Consider the following 14,352-nt stretch of genomic DNA (forward strand, 5'->3'; position numbering starts at 1 on the left):
CAAGGTGTGTTCAAGAGATCTGAGTAAAAAAAATATAGTTGAACTCTTTTCTCGAGGTGATACTTTTTTTTACAAGCAACCCACATAAGTTCACCTGAACAGTCTGTGAAGATGTGTCCTGGTTTTAGGTTATCAATGCTACAAAGTGAATGCTGCATTTTTTTAAAAGAGGGATTTTTTTTTTGTTACAATCAAACTGCATTAATTAATCTATACAGGTTAAAAAGATGTGTTTAGACTTTAAAAATTGTCAATATTATGAAAGGAAATCAGAGTTCAGAAAGAAGGAGAAGAGGGGCACGAATCATGATGCTAGGTATAAAAAAAATGAAAATCTATGACAGAGTTGACACTTTCCCCTTTACTTTAATATGTTTTGGTTTCATTAGTGAAAAAGTCCCAAATCAGTTGACCTTTCTTCAAGTAAAATAATGCACTTTTGACTTCGATTGCTATAAAATTGCAGCTGAACTGTTTCAGATTTATTGGCTGTATGAATAACTGTAACATTGGCTCAAGTTTTTTCTCCCCGATATAGTGTGTTGTGATCTACCTTGAGGTTAACTTTCTTGAAGAAATTTACAAGGAAAAATAAATACAGTAGAATTTTATGAAAAACTATACATAAGCAGAGACTGCTAAACAACCAATATACAAAAGAAAACAAACTCTGTAAAAAAAATAGTATTGAGAATATAATTTGTTAAGAGTTCTTGAAAGTGAGTGCATAGGTCATAGGATCAGTTTGGACTAGTGGTGAATTATGCTATCCTCACAGCAATATTCCTTGTCCTATCTATCCTTCTCTCACCTTCTGTGAAACTTAAAACTAATTTTTTTTCTCTCTTCACCAAGTTTGATGAGATTTCAACTTGAAAAGTTCAACATTTCCCTTTCCACACATGGTAACAGACCTGCTTCGTATTACTATCATTTTGTTTTTATTTCAGATTTTCAGCATGTTTTTTTTGCTTTCTTGTGAAGCATTATTAACTTCAGTCAATTTTAAGATATTTTTCCCCCAGGCTACTCCCTCAAAGCCACAATCTCTGCCACTAAGTGCTAGAAGCAACACTAATTGCAGGTTCCTTTCCATGTTGTATCTAATCATGATTTGGAATTTTATTGGTTTTAATGGTATTCCTGACCCAATAACATCATAGGGGAGTGATTCAAGAATGTGGCTTATTAGCATCCTCCCAAGGTCAATTAGGGATGGGCAAGAAATGCTAGGTTAGATATTACTTGATCAACTGCCATCCAGCCCCATCAACATGATGGTCGTACTTTGTACATAAAACGTTAGCAGAACTTATTTGATTGTGCATATCTGCTGTTTAAATGAAGCTAGTGCTTTTGCTAGAAACAATGGTTTTTGAAATGCCTTCTATCCAACATGAATTTTAAAAAACCTGATATTCAGAATAGTATGACCCTTTGTGTCGTAATCAAAATATGGCACTTTATCAAATGTTCTTAGGAAACTCAAATTTGCAGTGCCTTGTAAGTATGCATCCCCCAACCCTTTGTTCACATAAATGAGTATTAGAACCAGGGAACAAAAGAAAATCTGCAGATGCTGGAAATCCGAGCAATACACACAAAATGCTGGAGGAACTCAGCAGGCTAGGCAGCTTCTAGGAAAAGAGTGCAATTAACCTTTAGGGCCGTCGACTGTACTCTTTTCCTAGATGCTGCCTGGACTGCTGTTCCTTCACCATTTTGTGTGTGTTACAACCAGGGATTTTCATCAATTTAATTTTATTTGTGAATCACATACTCCTTTTTATTAAGAGTAGAGTCTAAAATGCAGGGAACATTGTAAAGCATGAAAAACAAAAAATTCATAAACTGAATTGTCAGCAGTTCAAAAGTATTCATTCCCCTTTGCTCAGTGCTTAGTTGAACCACTTCTCTCAGTTATTACAGCCAGTAGTCTTTTTGGATAAGTCTCTATTAGCAATGCTCAACATGATGGAGCAAGATTTGTACATTCCTCTTTGCAGAATTCTTCAAGCTGTTAGTTGGGCAGCAGTGGTGGACAGCAGTCTTGAGGTTTTGCCAGAGATGTTCGATTGGGTTAAGGTCAGGACTCTGACTGGGCTATTAAAGGGCACCAATTTTCTTCATTTGAAACAACTCTGTTGTTGCTCTGGCAGAGTGCTTTTGGTCATTTTCCTGCTGAAAGACAAACTTCCTCCCCAATTTAAGCTTTCTGGCAGAGGCTAGCATGTTTTTATCCAAGATTTCTCTGCATTTAGCAGCATTCATCTTCCCATCAATCCTGCCCAGATTTTGATCCCTGCTGCTGAAAAGCATCTCCATAGCATGATGCTGCTTCCACCATACTTTACAGTAGGGATGATGTTACCTGGCTGATGCCAAATTTACTACTTAGTGTTGAGGCCAAAAAGTTCCACTTTAGTTTGATCCAACCACGATCTTTACATTATCTTCTAAGCGGCACTTTGCAAAGTCTTCACAGGCAAGGATTTGTGTTTCTCTTTTAAAGCAAGAGCTTCTTCCTTCCCACTCTTCCATAGATACCCTTCTTGTGCAAGGCCGTAAAGATTTTGGAGTCAGGATCTTCTCCATTTGCAGCCACTGTCTTCTACAGCTCACTCAGAGTGGCTGTTGGTGTCATAATAGCCTCTCTTACAAGTGCTGTTCTTCTCTGGTGACTATGTTTAGAGGGTGCCCTGACCTAGGTAGTGTGGCTGTAGTTTCATATTTTTTCCACTTTTCACAATGGACTGCAGTGAGCTCCAAGGTATGTTCAGTGCCTATGGAAAGCTCCTGCAACCTTCCCCAGATTAGTGCTTCTCTATTACAGTTCCCGCACTTGTCTTGAATGCTCTTTTGTCTTCATTTTGTTTTGATCTGTTGAAAATTGACCATACTTTTGGACCTTACAGAAAAAAGGGGTATTTATTCAGACAATTCTCCAATTTTCTACATCAGCAAATTGGGTGAGTTGGTAAAGTAATGTACAATATTGCATCTGAGGAAAGTTAGCATAGTCATTAGAAAGGGGATGAATACTTTATCAGCCTTACAATTTTAGTTTTAAATTTTTAATGAATTGTTGACAGGATTTGGAATTTTTCTTTTGATTTGACATGACATACAATATTTTGTAGATAAGCTTAAAAAAATTTACTTCAATATATTTTAAATTTAGAAAATGATACCGTAATATGTGAAAATAGTTCTGGGGGCTGAATACTTTTTCAAGGCATTATAAATGTAATGTATCAATGAAGCAACCCATTAGTAATGATCTCAAAGAATTCTACTGCATTTATCATGAATGATTTTCTTTTTGAATATCTTTCACCAATTCTTATTGCCAACAGCACTGAAACTCAGCTTTCTTTTATCACAGCACTTTTAAGATTGTGTTTATTGCAAGCAAATTAAAGATATAACTAGAGCCGTTGTAAGACTTTATATAGAACGTCAGTAAAAGCTGTTAGAAAATATAGTTCTCTGGGTCATTTTCAATATACACCACTCTACCTTTTTATCATACTGCATACATTCTTGTGAATCTGGGTTAAAATACTGACATTGAATTAATATTATAATAAATAAAGGTGATCAATATATGAGGCTTTTCCAGTGTTACATACCCTCGAGGAATGGTAAAAGAAGAGATTTTAAGAAAACCATGGTCTTTTTCTGTCCATTTATTCAGGTAAAAGGTATATTTATTCACTATAGAGCAATGATCATTTCTCAGATGAAAGATGCATTTGACAACTACTACAAAGAATATTTCCATTTAATCTACCATAAAGATTATTTTTCTACTTAAGTAAAGATTGGAATATTTCTTAATACTGGGATGCTAATATTAGGAACAATGTTATATAAGATTATAATTGTAGGATGTACACTTTGTCACTTTTATAATATTTTACTTGTGATTTTTCTGTTGCTTTCCCTTTAAAATTGCCAGATGCAACACTTTTCATTTTGGACTATTAAGCCTACAAACGGATCTTTGCATTTCACGAGCCTTGATTGGATCTGAACTATTCATTACCATCTGGAGAGATTTATTGTTTGTTTGTTGTTCTTTTTTGTGCCTTGTGGTGCATCGGGCTGCAACCTTGCCGTTTCTTTAGCATTTGTCTGTTGTTTTTACACGGCTGAGTTGCTAGCTTGATGCAGCCCAGCACGGATGGAAAGCATGCAAGGAGGAGGTTGATTCAAACCTGGGACCACTTCCCTCAAAGTCTGGTGCGGATGCCACTGTACCATTCGCCGGCTTAGAGTGATTTATACTGGATGGTAATAATAGACTATGCCCACAAATTCAAATCAAATAAAACTTCTTTGATTATGCATATCTCCTAAAACCAATGCTTATGAGGAGATATGTTCATCTTCTTAATGCAAAGACAATTCACATTTCCATTATTTCTGATAGTAACTCAGACAGGCCATTAAGAAAGATTGATTATTTTGAAAATAAATAGCTTGCATCTTAAAGATTCTTGAATATTTAACAAAAGTATACATGGTATTAGTCGAATTCTGAGCAGCAGGAAGCAGGTTTGGATCTGGCTCACATACCTTGTATATCTGTCCCCAGCTGCAATATTAGATAGGGAAGTGCCAAGTTATGAAAGTGAGATGTTCTCTTTTTCTTTACTTCATCCATGATGCTCAATTTAAATTTTGCTTTATATTAGTGAAATAAAGAGATAGTAGTCATGAATAAATATAATATTAGATGATTTTTGATTGGGAATAGTTTGTAGGAGAAAGGAAATCAAATATTGTAAAAGGATGTGCTTGTTGCATCTGTGGTTACTCTTTTGGTTTTCCAGTGTTTAGGAACAATATCAATGAGTGGGTATGCTATATTAGTCATGTCAGTGTCTGTAAAGTTCAAAAACAAAATCCTGTATTTCCTTGATAGGATTAGAATTGTAGACCTCAAACCAGAGTGAAATGAAACTTGAAAAGGGGTTTTTAGAAAGATGATCTAAATCTTTACTCTATTGAGTATGTTCCAACATGATATTAAAATGTTAAGATCAGTTTTTCTGTTAAAATTAAAGCTCATTTTCTAGGATTTCCCCGTTTGATATAAATTTTGTTTGAAGTTTATTTAATCAATGGAGCAAAGCAAACAATCCTTATGGCCTGACTTTTCTAATACAGTACTGAGTTGTTAACCATCTTGTATAAATAAAATGTTTTTTAAATTAAAACGGGTTAACTTTCAGTCAAAATTGACCCACAAGGAGCACGGAGGAGAGAAGGGAAACAGGTTTAGGGAGCGAATTTTAAAGTTTTGGTATTAAGCATATCAGGGATTAATGGTATATAGCAGGCATGAGCACAGCCAAGACTGCAGACTTCAGAAGCTTGTAGGGAAAGTGTGTTCTGAAATGGAGATATGATTACATTAAAAAAATGTTCATACTGAGACATTGCCAGGTGGTGAGCAGGATTTGTTTCAAGTTAGGAATTGAGTGGCAGAACTTTTGGTCAGCTCATTTTGCTAACTCAGTGTAGAAGATGAAATTTGCTAAAGGCCCTACTGAACTTTACAAAAGAATGAGTTATTCTCCCAGGTGGTTGAGCAGTGACTCTTATTGGAGAAAAAAATCTTGTTTCTTATTTGATTAAAGTCAGGATTGCACTTGATCTATTAATAGCTTTGAGTTACTCAAAAAATCAATTTTATCCGTTGTCCCTAAGAAGACTGAAGATGGTTCCTCCCCACCAATTTACTTAGTTGTGGAGAATTCGGGTCGAATGCTATTTATCATTTACACTGATTGTACAGTATGCCAATGATTTAGATGAGAATATTCAAGTATGTTTAGTAAGTTTGTAGATGGCACTAACATAAATAGTGTCATAAACAGTGAAGATGGTTATTAGAAATTAGAGAGATTTTGATCACAAGGTAAATGACCCAAGGAATGTCAAATGCAGTTTAATTCAGTTACTCTAAGGTGTTGCATTTTGGCAAGACAGGTCAGGGTATGACTTATGGTGAAGAATAGAATCCTGAGGAGTGTTGTGGAATAGTGAGTCCTAGGATTTCATGTACTGTATATGGTTCCCTGAAAGTGGTAGTTAGGTCAGTGTACTGAATTCTTCAGTCAGGATATTGAGTGTAGAAGTTGCAATGTTATGTTGCAGCTGTACAAGATATTGGTGAAGCCACATTGGAATATAATGTTTGGTTTTGGTCACCCTGCTGTAGGAAAGTTGCTAGTAAGATGGAAGGAATGCAGAGGAGATATACAAGGATGTAGCTGAAGCTCGCGGGTCTGAGTTCTGGAGAGAGGTTGAACAAATAGCTACTTTATTCATTTGTAGTGAAGGAGAATAAGCAGTGTATTAAATCATGAGGAATGGTGAATGGACACAATATCTTTTTTCTTCCAGAGTAAGAGAATCAAGAACTAATGGGTTAGGGTGAGAAGGGAGGGATTTAATAGGAACTTAAGGGACAAACTTTTCCACTCAGAGGGTGGTCCGTATATAGAATGAGCTGTCAGAGGAAGTGGTTGAGCCAGGTACATTAACAACATTTAAAAGGCACTTGAACAGGTACACGGATAGGAAAGAACAGATGTGGGCAAAATGAATTCAAATAGGGCCTGCTTAGATGGGAATGTTGATCAGCATTAACAGGTTGGGCCAAATGGCTATTTCTGTGCTGTATGATATGAATCCTAATTCTCTTCAGAAAAATATACTTGGAGAGTGTTTTTTTTTGAATGAAGTGAAATAGTTTGCTATTTTCAACTGTTTAATTTTTAATTACAGGTCTAATAAAGCAAAATTTATAATCCATGTTAATAAATTTACTTTGAACTTTGAGCATTGACGAGTCAAACAAGGGGACACAGTTGCAATATTAGGGGCTAGTCTTAAAACTGACGGGCATAGAAATTTCTTCTCCGGGATTCTGTTACGGTTATTATTCTATGGATTTATTGAGTATGCCTGCAAGAAAATGAATCTCAGGATTATATATGGTGACGTGTATGTACTTTGATAATACATTTAGTTAGAACTTTAAATCTCTGGAATTTTTTGTCTCAAATGGAGGTCAGATCTTTATCTATAAGAGGTAGATAAATATTTGAAAGATAGAGAAATTAAGGTTTATTGAGAAATTAAGCTGTCTGCCTGAAATATAATCCTGAATATGAAATGCATCTGCGCAATAAGGTTTGTGCTGGCTTATGCAAAAAAATGTCCTTAAATCTAAGTCAATTAAAATGATACATTTGGACACATGTTTTATAGTGCATTACCATTATGGAGTACTTGATTTAATAAAAATTTACATTTGTAAGTTATATATCCCTGTTTACATTTAACTTACATTTGTTAGATAGATATATATTTGAGATAATACAAAGAACTCATTTGAAAAAAGAATTTGTTCCAGAACATGTGCCAGAAATTGTTTGTGTTATTTATTTATTTATGCATTCCATTTGAAATATTTTTGAGCTGCTCAGAATATTACCATATTCACCATTGTATTCTCATGATGTTTAATATTAGGTGTATTGCAGCACTTACCTGAAAACTTTATTGGAAGCATATTGGGTAACTGGTGGGAGGGTAGAGAGTTTTTACCCTCTTTCTATAAGTAAGTTTGTGCACTTACATTTGTGTACATATGTATGTGCTTGCACATGTAGCTGTACATACAGGGATGGGTGGAATAGTTTCCCAAATATGGGAGAAGCAGCCACACATGAAATTGGCCCTCTGGTACATGTATAAATTGCCTCTGACAAATTGAAATCCAGTGTGCATCAGAATGGATTTAAAAGCCAGTTACTTTGTTATTAAAAATATAAAATTCTGGAAATACTCAGCTGGTCAGGTACCATCTTTGAAGAGTGAGAATTAATGTTTCAAATCCAAGAACTATAATCGTGTGTGAGGTAACTTTTTCAAGTGGCACTGCTTGGCTTTGCATGTTCCCAAGTCAAAGCTGATTACAAAATTGTAATACCGTGTTTTATATGGCTTAAACAGTTTAGTGTAGCAAAAAAGATGGAAGCCATTACTCAAAGTTTACTTAGTATGTGTAATTTTACCATTCTCCCTTTCTAATTTCATTATTTTTGTACCTCAGGCAAAGCAAGGGAGCAACCTACTAGAGTTGATGCCGACATCATACCAAAAGTAGCAAAAATGACAGTATCTGGAAAACAAGTAACAGGATTTAATATACCGAGGTACCATTCTTTATTCCCCCTCTTGCGTTGGTAAAATGTATTAAGTTGCTGCTCATGTTTGCATAGATAAGACGTAAGTATTTTTTAAAAAAATGAATGTTTTTGACAAAGGTATCGTGGGAAGTACAACACAGTGATAGTTTTCAGAGATAAGTAGTACTGTCTTGCTGAAATAGTTAACATTTCACTTTTGTTTTTGCTAAAATGGTGTGGGAAGAGATTTGTGTAGAAACGGATGAACTTAACGAAAATTTGCTGAATATTGTCTGACCTCTGCTTAAAAAAATTGAGAATAATCAGTCTGTGTCTATAGTAAAATCTCACAAAATTGCTAAAAAAAAGAGAAAGATTTATTTGAAGGCTATTAGGGGGAAATCTTAAATGAATCAGACTTATTTGATGCAATTGATTCACGTGGTTAATAAAGTTTAGTATAATACAAAACTGATATGAGCTTTAATGCTTTTTTCATGTCTGCAAGACCTATTTCAGGGTTTTTCTCGGTAGGGTAACTGATACTATATGTGTTGGCTGCATAGCCAAAAAAGGTACCAGTTTTACTAATCAGCTAAGTACATTTGAAACACAATGTAAAGATGCTGAATTGTGAGTAATATTGAGAAACTGTTTCTTTACCATCTTCCTACTTGAAATGGATTTGATTCTATAATGACCTCATTTTTCTGTATTAAAAGTGTGCAGATCGGTGCAAATGGGCATTTACATTGGGGGGGGGGGTAGGTTACCCTGCTTTTATAGTTATTGTACAACTACGGAAAGAGTGTAAACCCAATGATTTATCCAATTTCTGTTAGTTCCATAGATGATTTTTAAATGGCAATAAATATGGAAGAGCTCCTGTCTGAAGAATAAATGAAGATATTGACCCAGAAAATGCCCATGCTTTTTCATGGTGTTAAACAGCATTTTTCTCAAAACTGATGCTATTTCTAAAAGTTTCCGAAAGAGTGTGAACTTATAATTTGACCTTTACAGACCAGCGTGGTTAGGTTGCTCTGCATGATACTGTACTAAGCTAGGCAGAGTATGGCATTCCCTATTGATGTGTGGCAAGTTCTCAACTTGTTGCCCAGCAGGAATGATCTTTGCAGCCAACTATTAAAAGGGCATGTCATAAAACAAGCATACACTTCCAGTTGCAGGAAAATGTTAACATATTTGGTACTCATAGAATGATGAGGCAAAGGTGTTAGGAGAATGCTAGGTGTTGAAAGGACTTGGATGTGTGGATGAATAAGAAAGTATCCAGGTGTATGTCCTTTATGCTTGTGACAGCTTTTCAGACAAATCTCTTAAGTCTGAATGCCTGTACCTTGGGGAGCCTTGCCCTGCTCCTAAAGGGAAAGGAGGTGATTTTTTTCCTTAGTTGTGAATGGAGCTTCAGTGACCTGTCTTCTACAGCAGTAAACTGTGAGAGTGATCATAATAGCATAGGCAGTCTTTGATGTCAAAGGTTTTGTTGAAGTTGAAGAACATAATATGAGTTTTAGAATTTTAAATTGCACAATTTTGGGGAAATAGTTAATAACATTTGGATTCAGTGAGTAATTAAAAGCTGCCATTTAGAAAAGAACTTTTTGTGGACAGATTTTGACCTTTCCAGTAATGTTGACATTGTTTGAAGGAGTTTTATGCTGGAGAAAAATTAACAAGTGTAAAGAAAATTTCTGCTTATTTGGTGCACTAAATCAAGAACAAAAAGCTATCTTACATAGCTTTCATAAACTCTGAACATCTCAAAGAATTTTAAAGACAATGAAGCACTTTTAGGTTTTGTATTTAATGTAATGTAGGCTATGCACAGTCAATTTGTTCTAATTTTGAACTGAGATTTTCAGACAACAGGACAAAACCCATTTTGTATGTTGCTAGATTTTTATAAACAGCAACTAACCATGTAATTTAGTTTTTGATATTACTTCCTGAAGTTCTGCCAAATCATAGGGAAACTTAACCCACCTTTGAAATAGTGCCACAGAATATAGTATTTGCTGTTATTGTTGGATGGACAACATTTATTTATTGTCTTGTCCAAAAGATGCCATTCTCTCAGTAGTGCACTGAAATATCAATGTAGATTATAATCTAGCCATGTTGTTTAATGTTTTTTCCGAAGGGATAGCATGTTTGTGTCTTTAATCTCCAATTTTCTTCCTTTACTTTTGATATTGGTGTGGCAATTTCACATGCAGTCAAAATCTCTGGACATAATGCAGAGGACAAAAGAAATCAGTAAGCTGTAGGATTCTACCTACGTTCAGTATGAGGGTTTTAAATAACTTCTCCCCTTCCCCATCTCCACTTCGCAGCATTACACAATAGAATTAATTTAATAGTTTATGTAAGATTTCAGGTTTTCATTGTTTTGTGCAATGACATCTTTTGGTTAGCCATTAACTAAAAGACTCTTAATGTTACCAGTATTTTGCAGTTTTTATCTAATTCCCAATCAAATTTTCAACTGGAATCATGGAAATATTACGGATTGTAATTAATGAAAGTTTTGTTTACCGCCATGGAATAAGTTAGATTGTGGTTTTACAGTGTTCAATGTGCTTTGTGGATTGTATGCTTTTTGAGATTAGGAATGTGAATATATCTAGATGTCTGTTTTAATTAATGTTTACTTCATTGGATACAGAGCAAATGTTGATGAGAATGACCACCTCCAAAAGGGTGCAGTGCCAAACGAAGTTTTTCCATCTGCCCTGCTGGAGACTTCTCTGAAGCCAAATGCTGTAGGTTCTGTTTCCCCTTTAAATGAAGAAACAACAGTGGTTCAGACACCAAGCAAAGTCTCTACCAAAACAAGACAGCAGCTTGATGTGAAAGTTGAACTTGAAAAAAGGCAAGGAGGAAAGCAGCTTCTGAATCTGGTTGTTATTGGTAAGAAATAATGTGGTTAAGCATGTACACTCACTGTTCATGTCTATATTACAAGCTAGACTATACCTTTATACAGTCAGTACTTTATAAATTAAATGGACTTTTACAGTATTTAGCTTAGGACAAACTGGAGCCTCTTATTCTTAGATTCAAAAACAAATTAGAATATCTAAAGTTATAATTGGACAGGAGGCTATTTGGTTTATTAAACTTGCACTGCCTCTTTGCAGAGTAATCCAGTCTCTCTTGTTCTGCTGCTCTTTCCTCATAATTATGTAAGTTATATTCCATCTGTTAAAATGAAACACTTCAGACGTATTAATTTTCTTCTGCCACTTGTTTATTAGCCAGTCCATGTCTAAAATAGTTTTATCACTGCTGGGATACTGTTAAAGCATTAACCTATTAACAATAAATGTGTTTATTAAAACTGACATTAATACATAAGTGTACTGTAATTTATAGAGTATTCCCAGCTGAATGCAAGTTGAGTAAACAAATACAGTACTTGGCTACATCATTAGAAATTGAACTTGATATCTCATTGTGGCTCTCCACATACCTTGTCCATCAATGGGATGAAAATACCTGGTGAACCTGAATTTTAAATCTCTTTCATATCTTCAAGGCAGTGGAAACTAAAGTAAAATTTATGTCAACAAACACAGCTGACATTCAGACAGTCATTGAGACGGATAACTTCAGTAAACCAAGGTGACAAGCTGTCAAACAGCTAGATTGAACCTACTATGTCGCTGCTAATCAGGAAGTATCTTGACTCCAATTGACACTATTGTAATTAGCCATTATTAACAAGTGAAACTTCTGTGAGTCATGTCTGCTTATAGATGCATTGCCTTTGGATCTTGATTCCACAATTTCAAGATTCAATATTGTTTAATGTCATTTCTGAAATAATTATTATTCCGGATCCAATACAGCACAAAAAAATGACAAGATAAAAAAACTCAATTTAAAAAGAAACACATTAAATACAAATTTGTCACAGCTGTAAGGTGTTCTTTCCAGGTCCTCCTACTTCTCCTTTATTTATTGACAGTGAAAAGTAAACAGCAATAGTTATTTAAAAAAAAGAATGTTGGAGTTTTCAAATAAATACATTACCATGGAAAAATTAAAAATGGGATTTTCTGCAGCTGAAATGTTCATTATATGTATTGTTTTGTCATTTTTACAGATATTTGTAGAAAGTTGCATTTGTTATTACTTAAATAGTAGTTTGTATTGCTAGTAATGGAAACTCTGATTCAAATGAAACTTATGGTTTCAGGTACTATTTTTGTATCTCTTCCTTTCACATATTACATTTAAGAAAAATATCCCTGTGTACAACACATCACATTGTTTGTAGTGGTTGTGTTTCTAGTAATTATATATTGCTCACTCATTTTATCTTTTATTGAAGCAGAGATTTGCATTTACTAATTTTGAAGGGAACTTCAAGGATAATCTTTTAATGCAATCAAATTTGATACTGAAATGAATTGTTTAGCCCAGTCTACTCAACAGTAGGATAGATAGGATTCTGTAGATCTCAGTTCTTCATATTTCACTGAGAGAAATGAAGCCAAGCTAGTCTTCTACAAAATATCAATAAGTCAGCGATCTCCATCTCTGCAATACTGTACAGAGCAAAATTAAGAATTATATTCCAAGTGGTGTAATTTAAACCACCGAGACAATAAAAAGTATGTTTGATCCCAGATTTATGATACATTAACAGGTCTGAGTTGGTATGAATGAGTACATAACAATTGGTACATGACTAGATTAGAGGTCAAAAATGGATGCCCTTTCATGGATGAATATTACCTCCTAAATTTGACACCTACAAGTTGCTCCCTCTTTCATTTTCATTTAGCTGACAAAATGTGAATACAGTAAGTTACTTTCAGTAGTATTAAATATTTAATTTATTGAAAAATGTATCTATTAATTCAAGTATACGTAATTGTTTTATGACAGGCCATGTAGATGCAGGCAAAAGTACCTTAATGGGCCATGTACTCTTTCTTCTGGGCAATGTAAACAAACGTGTCATGCACAAATACGAACAAGAATCAAAAAAAGCAGGAAAAGCCTCATTTGCCTTTGCTTGGGTTCTGGATGAAACAGGTGAAGAAAGGGAAAGGTAAATAATTTCTCTCATGTGTATCTTTGGGTGTGAAAATCTATATTCCATATGCAAACTACTGTCTGTAACTGTGCCATCCGTTGTGCACATAGTGGAAAAGCTAAGCATCATAGAGTCATAAAGCACTCCAACACTGAAACAGGCCCTTCAGTCTGATTTAGTGCGTGCCAAACTGTTAATTTTGTTTAGTCCCATCAACCTGCAGCTGGACCGTAACCCTGCATACCCCTCCCATCTATGTGCCTATCCAAATGTTTCTTAAATGTTGCATTCGAATCTGCATTCACCACTTTCAGTGCAGTTCATTTCACGTTCGCGCCACTCTCTGACTGAAGAAGCTCCCCCTCAGATTCCCCTTAAATATTTCACCTTCATCTTTAATCTGTGACCTCTAGTTCTAGTCTCATCCAATTTCAGTGGAAAAAGGCTGCTTGCATTTGCATTGTCTATATTCCTCATAATTTTTTTATACCTCTATCAAATCTCCCATGTTCCAGGGAATAAATTCTTAACCTATCCAACCTTTCTCTATAACTCAGGCCCTCAAGTTGCAGCAACATCCTTGTAATATTTCTCTGTACTCTTCCACCCATATTTCCATCTTCATGTAGGTATGTGACCAAAACTGCACGCAATACTCCAACTTAGGCCTTGCAGACATCTCATACAACTTTAACATATCATCCCACCCCTGTACTCAGTACTTTGATTTATGAAGGCCAATGTGTCAAAATCTCACTTTCTGACCCTATCTACCTGTGACGCCACGTACAAGGAATTGTGAATATGTATTTGCAGATTGCTTTGTTCTACAGACTCGTAAATGCACTATCATTTACTGCTCATGTCCTATCCTGGTTTGTCCTGCCAAAGTTCTGTACCTTAAACTTGTCTGCATTAAATTCCATCTGCCATTTTTCCCAGCTGATCCAGATCCCACTGCAAGTTTTGATAGCCTTTCTCTCTGTCCACTATGCCCCCAATCTTGGTATCATCCACAAATTTGTTGAACCGGTTCACCACGTTATCATCTAAAACGGTAATATAGATGAC

The 14,352-nt window shown here is 35.1% G+C and overlaps 1 protein-coding gene across 2 annotated transcripts in view; it reads left to right on the plus strand.

Moving 5' to 3' along the window:
• Positions 1 to 14,352, plus strand: part of hbs1l (HBS1-like translational GTPase) — a 171,915-nt gene that overhangs the window by 96,561 nt on the left and 61,002 nt on the right. For both annotated transcript variants that reach the window (XM_073056324.1, XM_073056325.1), the window contains 3 exons: positions 8,135 to 8,237; positions 10,900 to 11,144; positions 13,131 to 13,296. In XM_073056324.1, the coding sequence (XP_072912425.1) occupies positions 8,135 to 8,237; positions 10,900 to 11,144; positions 13,131 to 13,296 (514 nt within the window). The remainder of the gene's footprint in view (positions 1 to 8,134; positions 8,238 to 10,899; positions 11,145 to 13,130; positions 13,297 to 14,352) is intronic.

The sequence above is a fragment of the Hemitrygon akajei genome, chromosome 9, assembly GCF_048418815.1.
Source record: "Hemitrygon akajei chromosome 9, sHemAka1.3, whole genome shotgun sequence".
Lineage (NCBI taxonomy): Eukaryota > Metazoa > Chordata > Chondrichthyes > Myliobatiformes > Dasyatidae > Hemitrygon > Hemitrygon akajei.